General features: G+C 36.5%; 5 protein-coding genes across 12 annotated transcripts in view; 3 read left to right on the forward strand and 2 right to left on the reverse strand.

Moving 5' to 3' along the window:
• LOC145906582 (NACHT, LRR and PYD domains-containing protein 3-like) overlaps positions 1–26,019 on the forward strand; it is a 131,468-nt gene that overhangs the window by 97,131 nt on the left and 8,318 nt on the right. Inside the window, exons 1-4 of one of the 7 annotated variants that reach the window (XM_082994020.1) lie at positions 19,857–19,983; positions 20,257–20,986; positions 21,058–21,163; positions 25,527–25,768. The exons of 1 other annotated variant lie outside the window; for it this stretch is intronic. In XM_082994020.1, coding sequence (XP_082850146.1) covers positions 25,550–25,768 — 219 coding nt within the window. In that variant the 5' untranslated portion in view covers positions 19,857–19,983; positions 20,257–20,986; positions 21,058–21,163; positions 25,527–25,549. Of the gene's footprint in view, positions 1–19,856; positions 19,984–20,082; positions 20,987–21,057; positions 21,164–23,360; positions 23,639–23,697; positions 23,901–24,057; positions 25,769–26,019 lie in introns of those variants that run through there. 5 more of the 7 variants (XM_082994019.1, XM_082994022.1, XM_082994021.1 and 2 more) reach the window with 5 other exon arrangements.
• Positions 6,256–8,517, forward strand: LOC145906618 (uncharacterized). The gene is made up of 3 exons (XM_082994077.1): positions 6,256–6,358; positions 7,312–7,435; positions 7,686–8,517. The coding sequence occupies exons 1-3, from the start codon at positions 6,286–6,288 to the stop codon at positions 7,795–7,797; spliced, it is 309 nt and encodes a 102-aa protein (XP_082850203.1). The 5' UTR covers positions 6,256–6,285; the 3' UTR covers positions 7,798–8,517.
• LOC145906614 (uncharacterized) lies at positions 9,348–10,893 on the forward strand. Its single transcript, XM_082994072.1, has 3 exons — positions 9,348–9,443; positions 9,702–9,842; positions 10,610–10,893. The coding sequence occupies exons 1-3, from the start codon at positions 9,389–9,391 to the stop codon at positions 10,762–10,764; spliced, it is 351 nt and encodes a 116-aa protein (XP_082850198.1). The 5' UTR covers positions 9,348–9,388; the 3' UTR covers positions 10,765–10,893.
• Positions 11,028–18,116, reverse strand: LOC145906589 (cullin-2-like). Of its 2 annotated transcripts, XM_082994032.1 has the most exons (18): positions 17,973–18,116; positions 17,732–17,834; positions 17,628–17,671; positions 17,350–17,503; positions 16,859–17,038; positions 16,491–16,601; positions 16,216–16,378; positions 15,982–16,103; positions 15,482–15,649; positions 14,744–14,869; positions 14,239–14,469; positions 13,845–13,919; positions 13,574–13,678; positions 13,107–13,274; positions 12,768–12,920; positions 12,239–12,301; positions 11,979–12,097; positions 11,028–11,491 (listed from the first exon to the last, which is right to left on the reverse strand). In XM_082994032.1, the coding sequence occupies exons 1-18, from the start codon at positions 18,080–18,082 to the stop codon at positions 11,479–11,481; spliced, it is 2,208 nt and encodes a 735-aa protein (XP_082850158.1). In that variant the 5' UTR covers positions 18,083–18,116; the 3' UTR covers positions 11,028–11,478. The 2 variants fall into 2 exon arrangements, with proteins under 2 accessions (XP_082850158.1, XP_082850159.1); XM_082994033.1 differs by lacking the exons at positions 17,350–17,503; positions 17,628–17,671; positions 17,732–17,834; positions 17,973–18,116 and adding an exon at positions 17,313–17,317.
• LOC145906608 (bifunctional 3'-5' exonuclease/ATP-dependent helicase WRN-like) lies at positions 18,233–19,177 on the reverse strand. The gene has a single exon (XM_082994065.1). It carries the CDS (start codon positions 19,079–19,081, stop codon positions 18,398–18,400), a length of 684 nt encoding a protein of 227 aa, XP_082850191.1. The 5' UTR covers positions 19,082–19,177; the 3' UTR covers positions 18,233–18,397.

A 26,019-nucleotide genomic window follows, 5' to 3' on the forward strand; every position in this document is an offset into this window, starting at 1 on the left:
TGCGACAGCAGACAGCAGACTATATAGGTATGATAAGTCCAGATATACTCACGTTATAATTGACAAAAAAGTTCAATTACATCCAAATTTCACGTTTACTTCGGCGATTGGGATTCAAACCAGGCAAGAATCCTAATATGAGTTTTTTGATGTCTTTGTCGCCGATCGATCAAATCCTGAAGAGCAAATCACAACTTCCTCACGTGGCAAAAAAATTACTTTGACAGTTACCACAAGATGTCGTTAGCAGAAGGTTTAAAGTTACAAAGGTGGTCGGTCCTCTTGCAATGTGCGGACATCAGCCAAGCAACAAAATATTCGACTAAATATTCTGTGTGTAATAGCAACTAACGAATGAAGCAAATTGCAATAAAAATTAGCATTTTATATTTTTACGGGAGATTTAGGGTCAACGAATGTACGAATATATATATCAACTATAGCTGTTTTTGTTGAAATAAATCAACATGATAAAATGCTTGACTTAAAATAAAAGGAAAAATAGTGTTTGAACCAACATGACTACATGTGCTTACAAAACAGTAGCTGCTACAACTGATTTGTTTTCAACAGAAGTCGATAACGCGTTGGATTATAAAATATGCATCACTAACATGGGTATATTACAACAACGTTCCATAAACGCCAATCAGATTTGAGGTAATTCGACGAACGAAATTATGTAACTTGATCACAGTTGAATCAGATGGAAATGAGCAACCGTTCGCTAATGGAGTTGGTCTGGTCGAATAATTTTGTTCTCCGCAGTGAACAGAAAAATTGGACACCAGGAATTGGTTGAAGGTTTTTTGTTGCGTGGGTATCACAGGTAGAAAGCAGAACTAACAACACCAAAAAGATGTGTTAAATTTGGTTAAGCTTTAATCCAAGCACATCATGTAAACGCATTCTGTTAGCTTTTAAGCATTTATATCTGATTTAAGTGAAAACGTTTAAAAATATTTTTATATTGTTGTTTTCGGTCAGCTCAGGTTAAGGTTACGGTTCAATGATGGCGACCACAGTTGCGGGTGGAAATTTAAGCAAATCTTCAAACAATTTTACTTATCCATCTCGTATATACGAAAAGGGCATTTTGCCACCGTTGATTGTTGGAAGTCTCTATCTGTGTATCTGCGCTCTGGTTTACCAGTTTAAATCGCACCCAAAGTCCATGCTATGGTACAACCGGCTTTGTACGCTCAGTGCGATATCCCTACTATTGTCAATTGCAAGCAACATACCCGAAATTTACAGCGGCCAAGCGACGTATTTTATTTGTGATATCCTGACACGCTCAAATATGCTGTGTTATTGCTTTTGCCGAAACATGATTTTGCAGCTGTTGTGGTTGAGACAGAAGACTCTCCACGACAATAATGCCGTCCGCAACGGATACCGACCCAATATGCTTCGTGTTGTTGTCGCATTTCAAGTTCTTGCCGTTTTGTCAAATGCCGCTAGTCTGGCCTTTGCAATGATGACTGCAACTTCCAGTCTCATTCCAACTCCACGTGGATGCGATTTCGAAGGTTTGCCCCCTCGACTTGGGGGCATTGCAACAATGACTTGCTTCTTTATCTCACAAATTTGTCATTCAACTTTGACGCTATTTCCAATGACCAACATAAAGCAGATGAATGAAGTTTTAAGGAAGGCACTCGTTCGGTTTGTATAATCGCAGATATAAATACTGTGATAATAATGACTACTGTGACTGCGTTTATTGGAATCTGGGCATCCAGATCCTTCGTAGCGATCCTCATCTCCTGCGTCTTGCTCCTCAACAACATCGGCGTTCTTTTCACTTTTAAAGATTTCCGCGAAAGATTTTTGTTTCCACCCAAGTTTCAAGTTCGGCCGGAGGTTGAACCCAAACCAAATGATGAACATCATCGGAAAGAAACAGAACCAAACAAATAGTTTTTACGCTTATTCCTCAAACTAGTAACTGGATGCTGTTCTTTTTTTCTCAAAGCAAACGCATAATCGTGTGTTAATTGGACGCATTTTGTACTAGAAGTTTGTATTTGAAGCGCCGCAAAACAAAAGCGTTTCTTCTCGTACAAAGTCAAATATTCAATCAGAAATATTTACAAGGTGATATAAATATGCACCCTCTGAAGCTCTGTACAAAATTTAAAACGTATTGTTTATGTAAGACTGAAATTGCCCTGTAAATATTTGCATGTGTTGCTTGGTGATTTATGCAAGACTGAAATGACCAACACTGAACCATATCTGAAAATTTAAACATTTGGTGTAGTTTTGTCCAAAAATGGAAGCATAAAAATCGTATGATAAAAAGTGTTTTACTAAAAATCGATTAAAGTTGAGGTGGTGAATGGAGGTCACACAGCAGTGTATCTTGCCTTCATGACTCCAGCAATGTTGACCATGCGTTGAAATAATATTCAAGGGGGTTTTCCGTCATGAACAAAATAAGTGTCCAGTCGCCCGTCCACAAAATTGTTATTTATCGAGCAATTTCGAAACAGTTGTCAAAACGCGAGGATTGAACGCAACTCACGGGTTTGTGCGAAGGCATGTGTTGCTTGGCAACATCAGTCAACCTTGACAGGAAGTTTGTTTTGAAAACTTAGGTTGGAGGCAGACTTTGTCCGAGTAACTTGATATTTCTCTTTTGAAAGAGAACAAACAATGTTTATGTTCAAAATGACTAAAAAATTCCTACAAACGTTCGTAGGTTGTGAACTGTGTTGACAATTCCTTTGCGATAAATAATGTTGGCATAGAGATTTGATATCGGTGATAATTTCACTGCACAAGTTGTTATTTTCCTTATGGCGACCCCAGGTTGCTCCAAATCTCCATGCATTAAATACAAAAACCTGTGAAAGAAGTAGTTTGTTAAATTGAAGCAACATAGATTAGCCCCCAAACCATGAGGTTTAAGCTTGAACACAGGATTACTTCAAGATATTTGTACAAAGAGCGGCGCAGTGTAGTTGCATCATAATTGTTTGTCGCAAGAAAAGAATTACATTAGCAGGTTTGTGTGCGTTTTTCTAACAGCCACACATAAACAGGGGTCGGCAAGCGTCTGCAGCAGCATCGACAAAGAATTCCTCAACGGGCACAACCCGTTAGTCATATGATAAAGAATAATTCGTGAAGAGTGTCAAAGTGGCAAATGACACCTGTTCCTTGCAAAGTTAAACCAATGTTAAATTTTGGACATTGGATTTTAAAGTCACAGAGATAAGTTTGAGTAATTCTAATCAACATTGGCAGCATTTATCGCATTCTAATCACTAACAGCTTCCTTCCGCGTTCTGGAACGATAGTTTAAAGCATTCTTATCATCAGACACGCCTGCCAATAAGCCCTTGTTGAGCGAGCAATTGATTGCAGTGGATATAATTAGAATGAACGAGAGAAGTGGAGTTGCAGGTAGCTACTCCTCCGACCCGGATAATTGGAAAGCCATTTCCTCGCTCAAAGAGGGAAATCTTTTGTTTAAAAAACGACGATCTTGTTGAGAACGACCCAACAGGCATCGGTATGGCGGCTATTTAAACAGTTGATCGAAGCAATTGATCTGACAAGACGAGTCGTGTCTCAGATTCACTTGTTGACACCAAAACGAGACCTGTTTTGGTGACCAAGAGTTTGACAACTTGCCAGCTCTAATTTTAACTTTCTCAAATAAAACAGTTTACCTCGTGTTGTTAACAATCACAAACAAGTCATCTTTAGTTACATTCTAACAATACACATAATACAGCAGCATATCCGTGACGTAGTACGGAAATTACCCGACCGACATCAATCAAATCCATCAACATTCGGTTACATAAACCAACCCACATTCTGCGATGTTGAAATTAATGGTCGGAAAACACGTGCCATTACCGTCATGTCGCCATGACACATTGCACAGGTTGTGATATAATGTATTTGTCTCATTGAATATACGTGTTCACCGTTGCAAGATTTTTCAGTAGTTTTAAAATACGTTGAGACTGTAAGAAGAGCTTTCATAATGCTACTACAGTATCCTGTTGCAATCACACATTCCGATCAATAGACGAATAATGGCAATTGTCTCTACTAAAGACTACAATGAGAGCAATTGTGTATCTTAAATGTGCTAGGAATGCCTTCATTATAAAACAAGTGATAACAGTAAAGTTGGTTTGAGTGAACGCAGTTTGGCAACAGTGGCGAATTTGATTGACAGCTCGCTATTAGCGTGTTGTTTTCACTAAAACTGCGTGGAATATTGATGTTGAAGCACTGGTGATAGCATGGCATTGGGCGTTAAATAAGCTGTAAATATTGTGTGTTGAAAACATCATGATGCACAGCAGTTAGTACAAAGTAGTTGGAGGTAATCCACCAATGACTTGATGTTAAAAGCTTGGAAAAGTAAACATTAGTTTAATGTTTTGAAAATACTGAGGGCGTTTTCTTGCAGCGAAAAGTTGAACCGGTGATTTGGTTTCGATGCAAAATTCTTCAAAGCTTTCCTGTAGGTTGGACGTCGGCTTAACGAGATTAGCAGGTGGCAAGTGAAGCGTGACCAACTTAAGCATGTCTACTTCTCTTGGGAGCTGGAAGTGAAGAAGGTTGAAGTTGTATCGCATCTCGTGCAGTGTTGACCACTTTAAATACCAGTGCCATCATGCATTCGTGACATGCAGTCAGTTGATCCATAAGAAAGCAGTGCTGTGATTGTTCCACGTTTATATTAAGTCAGGCTTTAGAATTAGGGCTGGTTGCTGTTGTGGTGCGTTCGCACTCGCGCAGGTGTGGTTTCATCTTGATGCCACAGTGTTGTTTGTACATCACTTTTTATCGGTTAAACTTATTTACATCTGCTAAGTTTTCTTACGATTAAATACGATTTAAATGTGGATTTGCAACCTGGTATGCATTAGATTTATACGAAGTTTGAGCTTCGGTAATTGTCTAGTGTGTGGTTTCTTGTCGTCAAGTTTCGATTCCTTTTTATTCGACCCCTGATGGATAGCATTGGGATATCGCGTATATCTGCAAGGCAGCGGGAGATGAATGAGAACCGAAAAAGCCACGGGAAAATCCAAGCCAAGATTTTCACACTACGATTTTGTTGAAAATTTATCTCGAAAGGTTTTCGTTTTGTGGTTTTAAAATGCTCACTTTTAACATTCGCGGCTGTAAGACTTCAGCATGTCAAACCTCCTGCTCACAAACAAACGTTTAAATTCCACTCACCATATTGTAGTGAAACAGATCTTTCGCTAAGCGCGGAAACATTCGCGAACGCTTAAACATTTCCGAGAATTGTGAGCGGCGAACTCGAATAGCTGCAGGACCAAAGTCAAAACCACTGAAGTTAACGCGATTTCGAGTTCCAGAAAAGCTTTAGACGTCAGTCGCAGATTTAATGTAGCGAGTAGAAGAAAAGAGATTCTGTTATTAAACAAAACAACAAGTGCTGACTTTTAACAAATTATTGTGCGGGCGTGGATATTAACTCCTAACTTCTACTTAAGTTTTTTATTGCAATTGCAGCTGGGCGTTAAAGTTTTGCGCATAATACGACATCAGCATAACACGTTGTGCAGACGGTAACTATTCGAAGTGTTGGACCTAAAGTCGACGGGTGCCTCATATTCATGTCTTGAAGTGGCATTTGTTGTACTGGAACGAATAAGGAAATTTGAATATGTATTGAAGTATGATGTCACAATACGATACGTGTTTGAACAATTGCAACGCGACAGTAAGATAAAAAAGCCAAAAGTAAATCCTAACTTAACAAAAGACCATTTGTTGGATGTTTGTTGGTAGTGATGTTGTTTCATTCGCCTCCTGTTCTGTGAGGGTAGAAGGAAAAGACGTTTTTAACCACTCGCATCTACCACAGTGGGGATGCGGTGAAATGAATGCCGTCTGCATTCTTGTGTGATGAATAACGTGGATTACCAACAGAGCGTTGTGGATGGAGTTGTTTGTTGGATTGTGACTTGTGTATAAAAGCGCAACTAGACAATGGAAAGTCGGAACAAGCATGTTAAACTTGTCGGAAAGGGCGCAATTTCAGTAAAATCATGAACATTGTATTTAGTGACTAGGGTTCATGTCTGTATTGTTGAAAAAGGTAATGCTTCTGAATTAAGTTGTTAGGAATATTAGACCACGATGTATGCCCTGAGACACTGAATAATTCCTATGAAGTTTTGTCTCAAGAGGTTCCAAAATCATGCAAGTGTAATTTTAACTACAATAGTTTTCGGTTTCAGGTCTAAGGTAATATTTTCACTTAAATATATTATAATGGATTCTTCAAATTACGATGATTTTGAAACTGAGCAAATTGGGAGTTCGTCTCTTCCTGTTGGGAAATTATGTGAGTTGGAATTCGAGTAACTTTGCAGCGTATGGAATGCAACAAAACACCAATGTGTTATTTTGCGGTGGATAACATTTAATCGAAACATCAAAAATTATGTAAAAGCTAACCTTTGTTGGAAATAACTGTATGCAATTTGTTGTGTGTTCGAGCACAAGCTACTGGTAAGAAAAAAGCCCTTGACCCATAAACATGGATTTAAAGTTACAATTTTATAGGGAGGTCCTTTTGCAACTGGGGCGCCGGAAACAACTGTCCAGATAACAACAAATCTGTTACTAAAACTGCATTGTGGAATAAGTAGAGTTGATAGGAAAAAGTGCATCACTGCACTGTTATTATGTGCCGAAAGTTTCTATGTTCAAATTCTAAAACTGTCCAATTTAAATTTATTGTGAAACTTTCAATGTGAACGTCGTTTCACTGTCTAAACCTGCTTACGACGGTCATACAAGATTCGTTCTAAACATAAAGAATTAATATTAAAAAAAAATAATATTAAACGAATTATTTGATTACCCAGAACATTGTTTCTTGTTATTGATTTACTGGTAAATCGCATGACTTCACTTAATGCAGTAACTACACGACAACACTTACCATATACTCAGAAGTGCTTGAGCACCAATTCAACTTATTCCGCAATACATTTAAAACGTGCTTACACCAATTGAGTTCGATGTAAGCTTAAAACGATGGAATGAACAAACCGCTTTATTCATTGGTGCCATAATCTTTGTGTGACGTCACAAACGCCTTTCTGATTTATCATTTCTCCGAATTCAAAATCAACATTCAAACCACAAAAACATGTTGTTTTGGTCAGTTGCAGTAATTTTTGGTTTATAACAATAGTTTTTTTGCCTAAAACATCGTTCAGTGAAAAGGAAAACTGCTTGGCTTTGTTTAAGCACAATATATCGAAGTGTTTTCTGTTGTTTACATTACAGTGTGCTTCGTATCTCTCGGCGTCATAGTTGCGATATTATTCTACCTTCTCTACGCTTTCTGCAAGATCAAAATGGATGAAAACCGTGGGAATTTTGTGCATGGAATTAAGAAATTTGCAAACAGGTACACGTTAATATTGTTGTTTTAATATTTCACTTTTTTTGCATCAAATGTGTGAAACTATTTGTTAACAAGACACTGATTTAAGCGCACTGAATACCGCGAAAAAGCAACTTTCCCTACATCTGTTGAACAGGATCAACTACTGAACATATACGACGTAATGTTTTTCATGTGATAGCATTTTCCTCATCACAAGACAAATACTTCTATGTTTTACTTTTACAACAATTAAAAATAACTGTTTATTTAGATTTGGGGGAACTCCCGACTGTGAAGTCAAAAGCAACTCTTTGTTGAACAACAAGCACGCCTCATCCACAAAGAAACACGGACACTTTGTTGTTTTCCATGTTCCCGAATGATTTTGCATTGTTACTCCGCGGCGTCACACGCGGTAAAGAATCTCATTCGTAACTGTCGCTGGTGGGCGCAAGCGAGCTTGCATTAGCGTGATAAAAATTTCCTGTTTTCGGAATATAGAAATAAAGGGTAACCCCCTGTAGGCAACTCATTAATTCTTACTTAAATGTTGGTATGTGTTTTAGTTTGTGTTCTTGTGTATTTTGTTGTCTATAATTAATTATTTATCATTCAAGTTCTGTTCGATTTTGTTTTCTATGTTACCCGCAATTACTTAGGGCTGAACAAAAACCTGTCGAACCGATTGTTTGTCTCTAACTTCCCTGAAATAATAACAATAAGTAATTAAGTCGCATGACATCATACTTAATAAAACCATTTACCAAGTGGGCGAATTGTTCATTTCCGAGGGCAATAGTCACGTATGCGTTATTTACATTGCGGTTTCACGTCTAGTTCTGACAAACAGAATTAAGGCAAACGCCCTCAATACAATCCTTCCCATTTAACAAACACAACCTCACAAAGAAAGCGGTTTAAGTTGGTGAAGTGTGGCAGATATTGGTTGATATTTTGTTCGTTGATTTGTCGTAGTTTCAGTTGTAATTATACGGTTATTTTTAATTTTTATGTTACGATCTTCTTAAATTTGTTGGAATAGTTATGCTTACTTGTTGACTTAAACCAACCAAGAAGTAAACTGATTGTTTTGTACCCGTCGAGGAAAAAAGCTGAACACATAAGCGTAAAAAATCTGACCCTACTGAAATGGTCGCACTTTGGTCAAAATTGCGAATCGCTGATGTGTGAAGAAATTATTTAGCTCCAAATTGACGATTTTGTGTTTGCCAAACGCAAGTAGTGATATTTATCGACCAAACATAACAGGGCAGACTCGCCTTTGCAAAGGTTGAACTCATAATGGGAAAGTGTTTGTTTTGCCAAGTTCGGGGCAAACGCCTTGTAAGTACATAGAACTCGAGACTCCTGTGGGACAATCTTGATCTAAGCGAAAACAGCGACAGAACTTTGGAAAGCAGTTACATTACATTGTAATGGAAATAGTTGCAAGGAAATGCAGATGAAGCGCAATAAAGTGAAATAGGGAAAGTGGTTGAAGAAACGAAAGTGAGCATTTACGTGAAAATGTATTTTATGATGTCACAAAAGTTTTATTCGATCAGGCTTACTAAAAGGTGAAAATGAACAAATACATAATGTGTTTATGAAATAACTGACACACTTCACAATGACCTTGTGTTTATAACACATCTGGAACACTTTTTAATGTTAATCTGTTGTAGGATAGCAAGCAGAACGCTGACGCCCAATAATGCTGGGGCACTTCAGTAAACGTTGCAGGCTTAACAGTTGATGTTCACGTTGATGTGTTGTAAAGGATCTACAGCGAAATATTTTGTGGTCCAGTAGAACGACCAAACCCTGACAAAAACATATCAAGGCATCGTAGCATTATCTTTTTTAGCCAACTAACAAGCTTTAGGTTTAGTGGGTTTACAGATAAGATTTATTTTTAATCTTTAGCAAAACATTTTCGCAGGTTTTAGGTTTGGTCATTTTAAATCACTAAAAATGTCGGTAGCCATGAAGATTGTTGCCATAGTAATGGTGGGATTTGTTTGCAGGGGTGAGCATGACTTCTTACACCTTCTGCTTGTGACGAAAGTATTTGTATAAAAATTATGTCATAAAACATGCTTTGAAAACTTTGCAATCAGAAAAACATTTTCAAGACAAATTCACTGCACAGATTGTAAGAAAACAGATACCGTTAGGCTTGGGACGGTGTAACCTAAACTTTAATGACATTCGTTGTTTCCCACAAACATATTAAAATCATTTTCATTGAAAAGGCAGCAAAAATATGGTAATATGTTGAACACAGGTTTAGCATTGGATTGCTTCACGTACGTCGACAACTCCTACGAGAAAAATCCCCAGAATGCTTCAGTCCAAACCCAAACATGTGGCTCTCAATACAACTGGTGTGCTACACTCGGATGGACTTCTGCGCTCAGTGATGGTGGTACGTACAGTGACGTAACAAAACAAAATCTTACAACTTGATGGCGTCATAAAGATATGAGAATCTGGTGTTTATCTACGTTTAACAAGGAACATATTTATTATTTAGTACGTGAGTTCTTGACCAGTAGTTATCAAACATAATAACGCCAAGTAGTGCCGGTCCTAAATATACAGATCCTGAAAGATACTTGCATTGTTCGGTTGCGCTGGACGTTAAAAGAGCACTGTATATATAGTTGTGGTCAATTATTTTTCTGTAGAATTACGTAGCAATCTTTTTTGCGAAGTCTGTCCCTGTTAAAGTGCACAAATTGCGGCAATTCGGGTTGAATATTTTAAAACTACACGAAAAAGAATACGACACAAGGTGATTGGGAAATTATTCCAGTAAAATTTAGGCCGTATACATTATGTAAGGGAAAACAACTTAGTTAAACTACATATTTGGGAGTGGTCATGAACTTCTGCTTGGCTACGCCGATACTTGTATGTTTCGCATAATCATTACTTTAACTCAAGTCACAACAAAATTACTGTAAATAAAATCTTTCATGGCACACAGTGCGAGAATCTTGTTCCAGGTGAATCATTAGCGCCCACTATTGACAAAGTTTCTGTGAATTTTTAAACACAGGGTGACGCTGTTTCTTGTTGAAGTATTGATTGTTAATTTCGTCGAAACGTTGCAGAAAATTTCATTAAGTTCACCGAAACTGTTCTAAATTTTGCGATGTGGTTTTACACTCACATATTGTTTTCATACAGAACACGTGGAATTCAAGCAAGGACTTTGCGCCACCCAGACTGTCTGCCACAACTTCTGTAGAGCTTTGTACGCTGACCCAACGTTGGGGAAAATTACCAGCCAGTGTCAACACCAGTGTTGCAACCAGGACAGCTGCAACAACGTCAAGAAATAAAATGTTTCAAATCCACAAAAATTCGATGACGTTTTAATATTTCTTGTAGTGTTAAAAACCTTTTTATAATTCAACGTGATTTTGCACCTTTTTATTAGTTTTTGAGAATAATAAATAAGCAACCAAATATTGGCAGAAGTCGGCGGTCAAAGCAACGTTTTAGAACAGGATGAATTGTGACATATTTAATACTGAGTGCAAGTTTCCAAAATATCAAATCATGGTTTAAAGTTGTCATGTTTTGCAAAAATAAAAACCAAACAAGCAGCAAAAGCGAGGTGAAAATGAAGACACAAACGAAAAAAATTGAATTTAGTTTTTTGGACGTTATTTTGAACTCGTGTTTGGCAAAAGTCAATAAACAAACAAAGAAAAAAGTTTCTAAAAACAAATGCAATCCATCGCATATCTGCCGTTCCGAGCATGCAACTGTGTGTTGCTGAATTATTGCTATTTTGTTGTTTAAAATGGAAATTGTGCAATTTAACACAAAGGTAGCAACTTAACATTGACAAGAACCGCAATTTAAGATAAGCGAGAAAACATTTGAGGTTGAAATACATTGACCACGAGGTGGCAGCAGTCGGTTATGTAAGAAGATTGATCAGCAGCGACATCTAGTGTTTGGAGGTAAATTGAACTTTGTTAAAAAGTCACTTGAACCATATAGGATAGTGACGTAAGACTTCTTGTGACGTCACTAATACGATTGCGTCATGCGAGATATCTGTAAAAAAAAGCACAGTAGTGTATTGAAAAGTGGTGAAACTGCTTAAAAACGAGACAGAAATGTTAGGAGAAAAATTAATTATGTGAACGAACAGCAGCAATTAATTTGCCGACCATTACATGGGTGGCTCCGTTCTTTTGTGTGATAAAAATCAGTTTTTGATGAAAGATTCTTAAAACGTGTAAATGTTTAAACACGAAAAGCACCTAGCTTACTATGAGCCTCCGCCAGGTTGTGTATTAGGACCGTTCAGAGGATTTAAGTGAATGTCAACAATCATAACGTATTTGCGTTGGAAAAAGTCACATTGGGTTTGCAATTATACCAACAAGCACATTACTGCTTTGCTACAAACGGGATTTCGTGACAAAAATAAACGTTTTTTTTGCGTGCACAAAAATATCAAGTAATTACGCAGCTCACAACGGCGCAGATAGGAATCCCCGTTTCAACTCCAGATTAAAGAGTAGAATTTTAATATTACCTGTACTGGTCAGGTGTGTCGGGTGACCTTTCAATGTAACCTTTGTCTATCAACGATTCGATTGACCGCTTGATGGCGCTAATGGTCGGCGTAAAATGTAAACGGGATTTCGTGATGACCTGAAAAAGTAGTTGAAGATTCTCAATAAATCTTCACATATGTTTGTTGTGATCAGAGAAGAAGTGGAAATTACTACAAGGGACAAATTATTTGCAATAAATCGTTTTTACACAAAAACATAAACTTTTCAAAATACTCACAAGCTCTATAAGAGAATTGTGGTGAAGGATTTTTCTTGCTTTAATTACTCGAACTATCGCCGCCTGTTGAATAAATGATTATTATGGTTTGTTAAAATTACTCCAGAGCAGAAACATTTTACAAAAAAATCGACCAATTCAAAGTTTTCCGGCCAAAATGCCCAGATTTTTAGAAGTTTGAACTCAATTCAGCGACTGAAACAACTTTAACCCCATAAATTTATCTGACATGTTTCTCCGAAAAAAAATTACTTTTACACAAAACTTTCAACCAAAATGCCCAGATATGAGATATTATGCGCGCTTTTTGAAGCTAACACTATGTACTGACGTCATCGCACCAATGTTGATCATTGTTAATGTGGAAACGATGGGGAAAATGAAAATGAGGAACGCTTCACGATTTTGCGCGTTAAACAGAAATAGAGACTCCTGGTGGGGTTTGAACTCACAACCTCTGGTTCTAATAGATTGGAGAACTTCAACCCAGTTACGATTGCAATAACTAAAACCCTCCACAAATTCCCACCTGTAAATAAAGTTTTCTATCTTCCTCCACGGATGAGTGAGTTTGTTGGGATTCCACCACTTGTTCTCGTTGAGACGGAGCCAAAGATATTTTGAACCTCGTGCGTTTGTTCGTGAAAGATTCGTTGAAAGTTAAAACAGATTCGGTGGAAAGCTACAAGAGTTAATGTTAATTAATTAATGTTTAAAACCAAAGTAACCACACTATTCGCAATTACTTATGGCTTGTCATCCTACACCGCACAAATATATAGTTGTTGTAATTTCTTTCAACTAAAACGTCAGTCTACTCGCTAAAGTGTAAATTCAAGAGCCAACTACTATATTTATTTCCACCAACATTTTGTTTTTCCCTTTTCACGATAATTCCGGCATCCACAAGTGCCTGGACACACCGTTCCAGTTCACTGCCCTCCAGTTTTGTGCTCGCTGCAATGTCACCAAAGGTCATTTCAAGGGCGTCGTTGAAAAGAAGCAACACGGCCAACTGGTAACTTGACATTGTGATCTAAAATATTGCGTCAAGTTAACGTTTATTTAGGATCCATATGCAAATATGCTGGTTAACAATTTGTCGGTCAACTGCAAATCTTATTAAGTTTAATGCAGTCGTTCCCAACGTTTTGTAGTCATGAAACCCTGTTACAAAATCCAGTCTGTCGATCCCTATCTTACTTTTCCTGTGCATCCCGTCACAAAAGTTAATAACAAACTTGAAGGTCAGAAAACAAACTTCTTGAAATTCCTTTAATTTTTATCACCTCCCGAGAAATAAGAACGTTTTTGAATTTCAATCTATCAACTTACGAAGTAAGGTTTGGTGGCCGTGTTCATTTTAACCTCCCCTTGTGAGAGATGTTGAAGCCATGTCAGGTTACGACCGTTATACTGAGCTTGATAAAACTCCTCAAACTGAAATGAAATACAAAGAGTTTTTGACATCAAAAGTATTTACACATGTGCTAACAACTGAGTCAGCTTCCGCTTGGAAAATAACTACTTTGATTATAAAATACTACATTTTATTGGGATATTATTTGTTGTATAAAGATTCCTGTTCTCAGTGAAGTAAACTAACCTTTTTGACACACTTTAACAGAGCCTCAGGAGGTATGAAATTGGATTGTGTTGAACTTAATGGCCACGCTCCAGCCTACAAGAAAGTGTTAAACACAATATTGTGTGACTTTTAATTTGTTTCAACCTAAAATCAAACATAATCCTCAAAAGTCCAGATGTTTTGACAGCATAGAATTCAGTGTAAATGCATGCGATTATTGCAAACAATGAGTTTATGTCTTGCCAGTAATTGGTAATATTTTGCATTTGATGAACAACCAGTTTTAAAAGTAATGGCTCAAAATTTAATTTAAAACTCATGTTTCAACTTATATATATTTTTATTACAAATAAAAATAACACTGGTCAAAGATCTCTAATGCAACATTGCACTAATACAATGACTTACTTACCTGCAAAATATTGACATTCAACGAAGGTGTCAATTGGTCACCGGATTGCGCCAGAGAGTCATGAAATTTCTTCGTATGCTCAGTGCTAAGCCTTATATCCGTGAACATGCAGTGCAGCTTGGATGTGAAGTCGTATCCGCAAACATCTTTCAGTCGGTTGATCATTTGTTCTTCCATGTCCATCACGCACATACTATGGATCAACCTCTTTGCAAGCGCTCGACTGTAAAACTAACAAACGGTTTACTTAATATGGTAAGCAGTATCTAAAACAAAAATATAATACTGGTGAATGTGCTGTTGCAGAGGATATTTTCAATTTAGTGATGACAAATTCAAATTCGCTACAGAGAAAAAGGTTTAAAACTGTTAATATGAGATATGAATAGCATTTCAGTTAATAGCCTGGATGTTTGGTTGGGTAACCATAATCTTAACAATTTACTTTGCATGCTGTAAATTCTCATATGCCAGGATGTCTAAATCATTAAAAAAACAAACCAACTTTTTGGAAAACATCTTTATCGTCGATATATCGAAACACTCTGATTGAATTCTTCAACTTTTCGTCTGCTTCATCTGTCGGAGCTTTCGAACATCGTCTCAATATACTGTCACAATACTTGCACACCTACAGCACATTTCACTAATTTATAATTAGTACAGGTTGGATATGCTAAAGTAACGCTTTCAGGTTTAACCACATTCTGTTTTTGTTGGTAAATGTTGTTGTATGAAAAACAGTACAAATATACATAAAAGATGGAGTTGACTAGACAGAAAAGCCAAAGCTAATATGCTAATCATGCCAAAGCAGATGTTTTTAACACCAGTGTATCCATTATCAGTGCCAAAGAAGACTGATTTGCAGCAAGTACACAGAAGTAGGCATGTATATATACCACATGCAGTGTTATGAATACAAAGAACTACCAAAAGCAAAGCATTACAAGACTACCATAACAAAAAAAGGGCACAACTCACGGGTTTTCTCAAAATTCCGAGTATAAAGAGACTGGCCCATATTGTTATGTCATAATCAGTTTGAATGACGTGGTTTGTGTACCTCCATCATTATAAGGAGCTTATTTTAACATGACAGTGTTAATAACAACGTGGGCCAGTCTCTTTATACTCAAAAAAGGGGCATTTTGAAAAAAGCAGTTATGCTTGTAAGATCCAATGCAACAAACTTATAGAAAGATAGTTCACAAAACTTACACCAATACACAAGATTACAAACCATTTCTGGTGCTCTGCATGGTTGCTTTGGTTCACTGTAGTTAACTATAGCCGTACACGCTCGATCGAGTGCAGAGATAAAATGTTTGTCGTCACGAAATAGATTGTGGATCAGTTCATAAAACTTTCGATGGACGTCCAAGATTGTTTCAACAAACTGAATAGGATTCTGTACAAAAATACAATGTAAAATTGATAGGAATTTAAGTAAAGGCATTTCACCTCACAATGATCACAATATAATAATCTAAAATTAAGATTACAGTAACATATAATAATAAACATCAGTTATCTATGCATAAATATGGTTTATAAAATATTATGTACATATATGATAGGGGGTATAGCAATAAATGGTTTCTGTGTAATTTCTTGTACAAACAGCTACCAGAAACCAAAGGAAGTGATGTAATATAAATACTGTGACTCTTACTGAAATAAAACCAATATTTTGAAACCTATACTTCACACAATATGAACATTGGTTCCGGTGATTCTTACATTGCATTTGATGTTTTTAATTTGTTCTAATCCATTCTCCTTTATGTGTGCTTCCAATTCTATGACCATATTAGTGAGACCTTCAGGAGCAGATTTCAACAACATATACATATGCAAGAGGTCTGTTGGTAAAAAGATAAGTTTTCTATATTTACTGTCATCTTAACCAATCTGAATAATCAGAGAGAGCAGTTTATGACGAAACTTTGTGGAGTTGACAAACTTAATATTTACCATCTCGGCGGTCATGTCGTATCATCAAGCGACAACCAGCTTGCAAAAATTTCACATGGTCGAATATCACACGTTGCTGACATTCTAAAGTTGCTTTTTTGTACGAACTTTGATGCAAAAACTTTCTGGATCGCATTTCCTCATCAGTCAAAAGAAGAAGAATCTTCGGGACAACACAAGTAAAGTTTAGCAGGAGAAAAGTGCTATTTATGGGTTGAGTTGAACTGTAATCAAAATTAGGAACAAAGTAAATCTGTAGTAAAGAATATACCTACTTGTTTCATGTAATCAGAACACGTGCTATCAACCAGAAGCTCGTTTGCTTTTGCTCGATAAAAATCTCCGGTTTGTTTTAAGAATGGTTCCTCGAAAAGTGTTTCGTACAACTAAAAACCACAAATATTTAACGCTTTTTATTTAACTTGATTTAATACACATTTCACTTTAAAATACAGGAAATTTGTTACAACCAAAATGACATTGTTATCATTTCCTTTATATTTGAAGTCACAACAACAATCCTTTTGAGACCTTAGATAATTTTATGTTCAATCAAATACTTTGTACACTGATGAAAAACAAATATTTCAGCGATAAAGATTTTACAGACCAGTAGAATACTTTTATTAATTGAGAAATGTACCTGCAAGGGTGATTTCTTTTTGTATTGATCGACGGTAACAAAAGATATAACAGTGGAATTAACTTTGTCGCTATTTGAAGGTTTTCCATTTCGGTCGTCAGCAATTTGGCTGAGAGCATGTTGAACCAAACGATCTTCCAGGGGTTCAATCATTACCTCCCTCCAACACTCCAATGCCAACTGTGCATTATTGCAAGGGTTAGATTAACAATAATTTATGTGAATAAGCATGGAGTCATTAGGAAAAGATAATAACAAAATTATGGTGACTATCTGATAAGTTGAACATGTCAAGTCTTGCCTATTGTGAAATTTCAACATGACAGCATGACTTTCACTGACAATCAAATAAAAATACTTATTGCTGCATTATTAGTGAAATTGTCTCATTGAGTTTGACACCCGTGATTACAAAACCTACAACAGCAAAATAACAGTTTGCAAGGATATCAACCTCTCCAATCTCCAAAACATATCAAATATAATAAAACCTCTCCAATCTCTAACATCTGTTCTTTTTGATCGAGAGCAAACCCATATTCGAAGTCAGCTTGGTATGGGTGGCTTTTCTTTACATACTGCGTGTTGAAATGGTGGTAGAGAAGATCAAGATACTTCGCACCCTTGCTGTATGTCAACCAGTGTCTATGCACAAAAAGTACAATTGTACATTCTTGTTTGCATATTTCTATGCGGGCAGATGCAGTCTTGTTACTAACACATACAAATGCATGCTTTTATTTCTCCCAGTTAGATCCACACAACTTACTTGGAATAGACAGATAACAATTCAGAATCAGCTGCTCTTACTTCCTGTAAATAAACAAAAATTTTGTGAAAACACTTTGTGTGCTTAACACTCCTATGAATTACCTCATAAAGAGTTTGGACATGTTGACGTAAAAGTTTTTTGGTTTCTTCGTATAATCTGTCACTCAATGTTTCCGGATGTCCGATGCAGATGGAATAAACGTCACTACATTACAAAAAATATTGACTCCAAAACATTATGATAAATTAACAGCTTTGTGTTATCCAAAAAGCAATAACAAATCTAAGTGGTTTATTGTACACGGCAGAAAAAAACTTTACAATTTTTTTGTGTAATTCTTACGAGAAGCGCTCATTCCAAACTGTTCTCTCCAGAGGTTGCTCTGAAATCACTTTTTTTACAGTTTCTGATAGACGCCTCCATGTAGCAATAAAATCAACTCGTCGAAACATTTATTTAATAATTTCATGCACACTTCATCTATAATTAGCTGCAAAATATGACACAAACTTTTTGTAAAGCTGTGTACGTTCCTAAAAATTTATTGAAGATTTTAACAAAAATTTAACAAAATAATATATATATTTTAGTAACTTGGTGAACATCTCATTTAACAATTTCCAATTTTGCTGTCAAGTGTCAATGCAAATCCATAGAAACATAATTTCCAAAATTATTTTTTCAATGACCGCAATCTGTCAAATTATTTTGACTACCAATGTACTGCACTCAATGACAACAAGCACAGTTTCTTAAACAGCAACAATTTAGTTTTGCAGCTTGTTATACAGCAAGAGCCCAGCATACACATCTAATGCAGCATACTGTATTTGTTGCTCAGTCAAAGGGAAATAATCCCAGCTGCTTATTCGCACCAGATCATCTTTGGGTAAATCCTGTTGCAACACATGTCTACAAAGTCTTGCAAGGCTCCAGTTCTCAGAACTATTTAGTTTGTCCTTGGCAACTGAATTTAAATCAATGCTGTTTTTCAGAACCATGTCTGATATATTTTTAAAATCACGGCATAGTTTTGACAAGTCACCATTTATGTTTAAACCCATTTTAAAAGTATTTGAATCTTCCAATAGTGACTTCAGGTTACTTGGTATTCTTCCAATTTGAGAAATATGAAAAACATAAATTCGATCAAGGTTGGTGCAAAGTTGCAACACAGCAAGTTTTTGATATTTCCCACGAATAAACTTTACCGGCCATTCTGCATCTAAAGACAAAATTCCCGAAGTTTGCAAAGAGTTATTAATTTCCTGACAAAGAAGCTGACAGTCCTGTGCTTGATGGCAATAAATCACTTTAGAAGAGTTTGGAATTGTCAAAACTGGATATTCCGATTTAACAGCAATGTTGACATGTGCTTGTGATTGTTTCGTCATCCAAGTCGGAAGATTTCGTGCCATTTTTTTTCTTGATATTTTAGGTATTTTAAACATAGCATTTGGGGTGTTTTTAAACAGTTTTATTGGATCTGATCCTGATGTACTTTAGGCACGACCTTATTTTGTATCAGAGCTACTCCTGTAAAGCTCTTTCTTTAAGTACAATAACAAGAAGCATGATTATATTGAGCTAGTTTGAGTAACAATCGCAAACGCATTTTACAATACACCACCTTCAATCTCAAAACCATTCATTCATTCGGTTATTACAGGCGGATTTTCCGCATGAGTGGTTTGGGAAAAAAATATCCGAATCAACCGAAATAACATAAAAATGCTTGTTACAACTTTGTCCGCAAATTGTCAACAATACAAGATATTGTATATTTATCAACAAACGAAGAGCAATAGGAGTAATTCTCAGGTCCGAATTCGCGTTAATAATGGGTCTGACGTCTGAAAATGCATTGGTTTAGATAGAAATTATATACCAAAACGCGTGTAGCGTAGCCCTGAATTATTTTGGTGGAAAGATTTTTCGTTTAGTACAGAGAAAATTTTACATATAAGTTCCAAGCACTGCAAACATAAATCACGCTAAGGCAATGAAAATCGTCAGGTGTTAAGGGCGACTAACGCGTCATTGATCTGAAACACAAAATTAGAATGACTACGATTTTCCTACAATACTTTTTATGAAACTATAGTTATTAGTGCGAACATTTTACGGTGTTGGTAACAAAAATCGGGCGTCATTTCACAAATAAAGAAAAATAATGTTGCTGCGTCAACACACCATGGGTCATTTTTTGTTACCATGGAGTTGTGTCTACGTCACAAACGATGTCTTGAACAAAACCACTCAAGGAGTTGTTCTCATCATTTCGCGATTGTTTTATAGAAGGCGACAGCGACGAAATATCTATTTCATTCTGAGGAGACAGTGTATTGTGAAGGTGGCAAATATGAGCTTCTGTTTTTAGAATTAGTACAGAGTTTTGACAGTACATTATTTTTATGGTTTTTCTTCATCGTATAAGTTTTATTTTCAGTTCTGAAGTGTTTCAAGATTTGCCCCCGAACATAATTTTTAATTTAGTGGCAGTTTTTTATTCTGAAACACTTTTGTTGTTAACTAATAAAGCGAATGTGAAATGTGGATGATGTTTCCAGCGAAACACGTTCAGACAGGAGGCCTTTTTTATATTGTGTTTTTGAATTGTTTCCAGCGAAGCCGAAGGAAATTTTGTACAGTGGCTGTGACAAGAACAAAACATACAGGAAAAGTTTGCAAGTTAAATTGTGTCAGTGGCGTGTGCGAACTACACTGAAAGTTCTGTCCTGAAAAGTACAAACTTGAATACCGTGCGAGCTCTTGTGCTTGTCCTTCGAACCCGAATCTTATTGCTTGTCAAGGACTTCCTATAACTGTATAAGGGTAATGTAAAGGTCGTCAACTTACCACGACCAACCTTTGTTACCTAGGGTTATTGTCTACGCCACAACGGTGTCGTGTTTTTTAGGAACTTGAGATCTTGAACAAAACCACCCAATGGGTTGTCACGTTACTTGACTTATTGTATTGAGCTATAATGTTGTGTTGAAATCAGTTTTTTTCCAAAGTACACGAGTAACTACAGCAGTAAAAGAAACCAGAGACTGACGCGGGCAACGTATAACCTTACTCGCTTTGTGAGATATTATCGGTAACCAAGGTAACCTTTATTTTATCATCAACACTCTGGCCCGTTGACAACATATTACATCATGACATTTGTTTCTTATTCAAAATGTTTCTTTTCCGAAAAAGCACATTAGTTACAAGACCTTAGGGTATTGTGTAGTTTACAATTGAATTCTATTCTGCCAACATTTCAAGTCACGGTGGATTTCAACCTGATACAAAATATAAATGAAAGCAACATAATATCCCGTAATACTGTAAACACGAAACGACAGGTTGAGTTTGATTGTTTACTTGCGCACTCGTTTTTTTGCGACGCGTAAACATACATTGTTGTTGGTTTTAGCTTCAAGCTATAAAGTCAAACCTGAAGTTGCTGGGTTGATTTAGAAGAAGGTATTTATTTACCTGCTTACATCATTAGGAAACAACTGGGACACGAACGTAAGCAGGTAAGTTGTTTCTATTCGTGAATGTTTCAGCATCGAGTCGACATCGAAAAGCTTTTAACACAAATTCAAAATAAATAGTTCACTTTGTGAGTGGTTTTTACCACCAGGATCGACCAAGAGTTTCCTTCAATACGTTGCATACATTCTAGTGCACAAGCGTTCGCCAGAATTTATCTTAATCGTTGCTGTTGTTATGTTTTTGTTATCACAGTGTGTACTAAACAGAAATATTAGGGGTTTACAGGAGAAGGTCGCATAGGAAGTTGCAAACTGGTAAAAGATACATGTCACTAAACTATTTGTTCAGACTGAAGCATCTTAAGTACTCATGTCCTTCCGTGACATCTGTAGCAAAAAATCTGTAACAGATATATTGGCAAATGTGTATTGTTTCAAATACAATTACTTTAAAAGCATCTATCACTATTTTAGTTGCTTTGCACCCCTGCGTTATTGGGTTGTGGGTTTTGTGTGGCAAGGCTAGGTTACAAGCAAGGTTATTTTGAGGTTGTAGCGATTACGTTGATCAGCTTGTATTAAATTGACTGCCTGTCACGAAGAAAAGAAAAGGCCTCAATAGATAAAAGCGTCACGCTCCAATAAACTCAAGGGTGGCGGCGGGATAAGGTTTTTATTGGTTGCCATCTTCTGCCTGCTTGTACAGCAGGTACCGGTTTGGATCAGTCAACAATAGCAAGTTTAAGGCGATCAATGGAAATAGAATGCACAAAATACTTTTAGTGACAGGCACTTTAAAATGACCATCATACAATTGCATAAGGAGGTGGCACTGCACGAACGTATTTGAAACGAGTACATAATAGAACATTCCGTTTTATCTGACTTGAAATGCTGCCAAGTAACTTGAAAACATATCTACCATACGAAATTTTAATTAAAATACAAACAAATGCCAAACAAGAAATATACCTTATATTACAACACGTATATGCTTGCAACGTACGCCGCAGGTGGCATTTAGTTTAGGCGTAGAGTTCCTAGGTCAACCTCACTTTAGAGTTTATGGTTTATGGCCCGAGCCTTGTACTAGAATTTGGCTATCTCCTTTCTTCTGGTTTCGAACTAATCAATCTTCCAATCTGTATGTAGACGAAACATGCGGGAAGTTCATAACGTACGTGTGTTTGCAAGCATTGTTGAGGCGAAACAATTTTGCGCGTTGTTCTGACTGATAGATGGGCTAGACCATGAATAGAACACTATATTCTTTGCCGTTATTGAGTGATAATTGGTCTGCTAACACCAGTGGACACATCACATCAAAGTCCCACCAATGAGATGTCCATCATACCTTGTACATGACAAATGTTGTGTACTCGGATAGAGCGGACAGGTGACGCTGTTGTCATGCCATCAATGGATCCTATACTCCCTTTGTGACGCAAAAGTCAGCGGTTTGTGGTCGATGAGGAGGTTGAATAAACGCCCCTCTAGAAAGTAGTGAAAATAGCGAATAGCCAGATGAGTCCCCAGCAACTCTCGGCCAAAAGCGTTGTACTTTATTTGGTTTGGACGAAAATGTCGGTTTAAAAGTGCGGAAGGTTTGTAGCTCTAGATGTAATTTGTCTTGTCTCAGTGCAGTGCTGGCCACCAGCCGTAAACACCTGGCGCTACTTGCGTGCAATAGAATGGCAGCACGTTGTGCAAAAACACGTGGGTCGTCAAAACCTTCTTTTGAGTATAATTCGGTTGCTTCAGTCAAGCTTATACCGAAAAAGAAAACAGATTTATGGTGGCCTAACAATGAGAGCATCGCATCCATTATTTCTGCTGGAGATCGGTCTCCAAGTTCAGATGCATGTAACAGTTTATGCGGTCTTTTTCAATCTGTGCAGTCTTAAGTGCTTTTTAAACGTTGTTTTAGACATTCGTACTTATCATGCTCTGGTGGGTTTTCCATTCAATTCAATAGTGCTTGATTGATTTAGTGAAGAAACCACGTCGTTACCAGTCAAGCAGATATTCTTCGTAACACAAACTGGGCTTCGACTTGCTGTACTATACTGCCGAAAAATCCAAAAACACTTTATATTTTAAATGTCCCTAATTAATCATAATTTTTGAGCCAATGTTTTAATATATATTTTAATGTGCAACAAATACAAACACAGAAGGTCTCTGTATTTCTATGGAAGAAAGTTGCTTGGGTGGGAAATTCCCTTTGTGAACTCTGCGTAACAACATAAAATTATTTGCAACAATGCAATGGGTTATGCATGGATGCTGATTAGCACAGTAGGTGGCACTTCTCTTTCCTCGGTGATAATTGCCAGTTGTAAAGTATGACTTCATTCACAAGGCAGACAGGACAACTTTTATATTGTTACTTTGCATTGACATGGAAGGCATTTTCAACACAAGAGCATGCCAGGCACAGCACTTGATACAAAGGAAATGACATCAGCAGCGGAGAGTGTGAAAAGAATTTGAAAAAACTAAACTGCATATGTCATGGTGCTAGCTCTATACGCCCATGTGTATAATAGGCAAATATTCTTATGTACATTTTGTAGAGGTTGATCTGTGTATTTAAACCGACATGGATCCAGAAAATCCAATTCGGAAAGTTTGCAAATGAAATCAAAAACAGAATCTTGGACAAATGAACAACTTCCACCAAAACAGAAAATACATTCTTATAAAAGCAATTGCCACAACATGAGTTTTCTGCCTGAAACTATCTAGACCAACAGTGTAATGCCATGAGATCAAACAGGTGCACTATTAACTATATTGTAACTGAAACCTATATAGAACTTATTGTCATGCGAATATTTTAACAATGGCAACATTTGGAGAACCTGCTCATCTAAATTTTTGTGTACCAGTTATTGTGCATTTAGATAGAGTGGTTTATTATGTCATGATGAAAATTAGTGCTGGCATCGAGCAGTTCTATTTAGGCTGAAATGTTCCACTGAAAATGTTCCGAGGTTGAATTAAAAGTAACTTAAAGTCTGCCAAATTAGTGTTGCTTCAAAACAACTTTTTTATGACAATTAGGTGCACAGAGTTTTCGTCCATGGTCCTAATCAGTGGTGAGATTTAAATATTTTACCAACCGGTTCTCTCACTAGCATTATGTCACAGTAACCACAGGAATACAGTGTTTGAAGTACACATACACTTACCAACAACCGGTTCGCTTAGGTCATTAACTTCCAGGAACAGGTTCGCGCGAATCATCTAAATTCCACTACTGGTCCTAATCATACTGCAACGAATTCATAATTAACAAAACAAGTTGATGCATTAAGGCCATATTGTTATGTCATCAAAGCCAACTTGGATGTTGTGTTGTGTGTAATATCCAGTATATCGTCTTTGTTGGCATTGGCCCAAGTGTAACCATGTCAATGCCAGTTTGTTTTGCCTTTAATGTATGTTGTACAACGTTGTTTCACACGCCTGACTGGCGTAGCCACATCCTTTACAGAAAGTTTAATATGTAAAAATTGCCAGCTTATAAGGTCTGATGAAGATATATATGTTGATGAACACATGGAATCACAGACAGAAACAGAGACAAAAGTTAGGACATTGATAAAATGATAATTCTTCTGGTACCTGTGATGAAGCCATTATTTTTCTCAATTATTTCTTACTCTGGTCCTTATTCTGGACAGAGGCAGGCAACTTTTCAAGCCAGTTGCAATATGGTGACAAGTGTGGGGATAGTATACCACGCACAGCACGTGCAAAAGCAGGCCAATGGTCAGAGAGGAAATGTCAGATGAATAATGCAAGTTTACATTGAAGGTTACGACAATTTTGTATTATCTGACTTAAGATGGCGCCATGAGATACTAGTATTGAAAATTTACAAAAACACCCTTAAATAACTAATTCGTAAGTGAGTTTAAATACCGTTAACGCAAAGGTTACTGAGTAAGATGTAAAGGTTATTTATGCTGGTTTAACTTCTTTTATGCACTAAATTTGATTAAATATGTTTATAAAAATATGCAGTAGCCTACAGGTGGATTACTTCCTAATAAGAGACAGTGAAGTGGCTAAGTTATGTTAAACGAAAAAGGTGTAATTAAATCTTTATATTAAACAATATCACCTAATTGTACAATATTTTTAGTTACAAATGATTCCTCTTTCTTAAGAAACAAATAATTCAGAAAAATCTGTTGAAAAAAAATTGCCAATTTCACATCTAAATTTGCATAGAATTTTCTTGCCCTAAGTTCTCTAATTTTGTCCCACCATTCGAAAAAACATGATCAATAATTTTAATTAAGCAACTTATAGTAGTTATACAGTAATGTTATATAGATGCTTAATATCATGTATCAAAATAAATTATAATTTATTTATCAGTGTAAATTTACAGTTTCAACAAAGAGATTAGATCCAATGCACTCTAGCATGGATTTGTGGGATAGAAGCAATCCGATGAGACTTGAACAAAATGCAATACTCCAAGACTGCATAAGGGCCTACAAAACAAATGATGAGAAGATAATTTCTTCAGTAGCTTCCTCACTTCCTGACTGCCTTATTCTACATCGGTATGAAGTTACTCTGGGCGAGATTGTAGCCCTCTCCTTTGTTATTGAAAGAAGAAAAAAATCGGTATTATTTTAAAGTTTATGAAATTTCTTAGCACCATAATAATAAAATATATACATCAATGTTTCAACGTTTCAATTTTGTAAAAGTGTCAATGTTTTAGTACTGCAACGAATTCATAATTAACAAAAATAAATGATGCATAAAATTCATATTGTTATGTCCTGACAGTAAAATTGGTCGGTGTGTAGTGTGTTAAGTCTCTTTCAACCATGTCAACGCCAGTGTGCTTTACTTGTAATGTATGTTGTAAA

The sequence above is a fragment of the Ascidia mentula genome, chromosome 6 (genome assembly GCF_947561715.1).
Source record: "Ascidia mentula chromosome 6, kaAscMent1.1, whole genome shotgun sequence".
NCBI lineage: Eukaryota > Metazoa > Chordata > Ascidiacea > Phlebobranchia > Ascidiidae > Ascidia > Ascidia mentula.

What these genes read in the sequence shown, in the direction of transcription:
- LOC145906618 (XM_082994077.1), top strand. Translation starts at nt 6,286, where the DNA reads ATGGATTCTTCAAATTACGATGATTTTGAAACTGAGCAAATTGGGAGT. An exon ending in TCTTCCTGTTGGGAAATTAT is followed by an intron (nt 6,359 to 7,311) that starts GTGAGTTGGAAT and finishes TTTACATTACAG; the next exon opens with TGTGCTTCGTATCTCTCGGC. An exon ending in ATTAAGAAATTTGCAAACAG is followed by an intron (nt 7,436 to 7,685) that starts GTACACGTTAAT and finishes CTGTTTATTTAG; the next exon opens with ATTTGGGGGAACTCCCGACT.
- LOC145906614 (XM_082994072.1), top strand. Translation starts at nt 9,389, where the DNA reads ATGTCGGTAGCCATGAAGATTGTTGCCATAGTAATGGTGGGATTTGTT. An exon ending in GGTGGGATTTGTTTGCAGGG is followed by an intron (nt 9,444 to 9,701) that starts GTGAGCATGACT and finishes TGTTGAACACAG; the next exon opens with GTTTAGCATTGGATTGCTTC. An exon ending in TTCTGCGCTCAGTGATGGTG is followed by an intron (nt 9,843 to 10,609) that starts GTACGTACAGTG and finishes GTTTTCATACAG; the next exon opens with AACACGTGGAATTCAAGCAA.
- LOC145906589 (XM_082994032.1), bottom strand. Translation starts at nt 18,082, where the DNA reads ATGTTTCGACGAGTTGATTTTATTGCTACATGGAGGCGTCTATCAGAA. An exon ending in TTAAAAACATCAAATGCAAT is followed by an intron (nt 15,650 to 15,981) that starts GTAAGAATCACC and finishes ATTTTTGTACAG; the next exon opens with AATCCTATTCAGTTTGTTGA. An exon ending in TGAATGTCAATATTTTGCAG is followed by an intron (nt 13,920 to 14,238) that starts GTAAGTAAGTCA and finishes ACTTTCTTGTAG; the next exon opens with GCTGGAGCGTGGCCATTAAG.
- LOC145906608 (XM_082994065.1), bottom strand. Translation starts at nt 19,081, where the DNA reads ATGTTTAAAATACCTAAAATATCAAGAAAAAAAATGGCACGAAATCTT.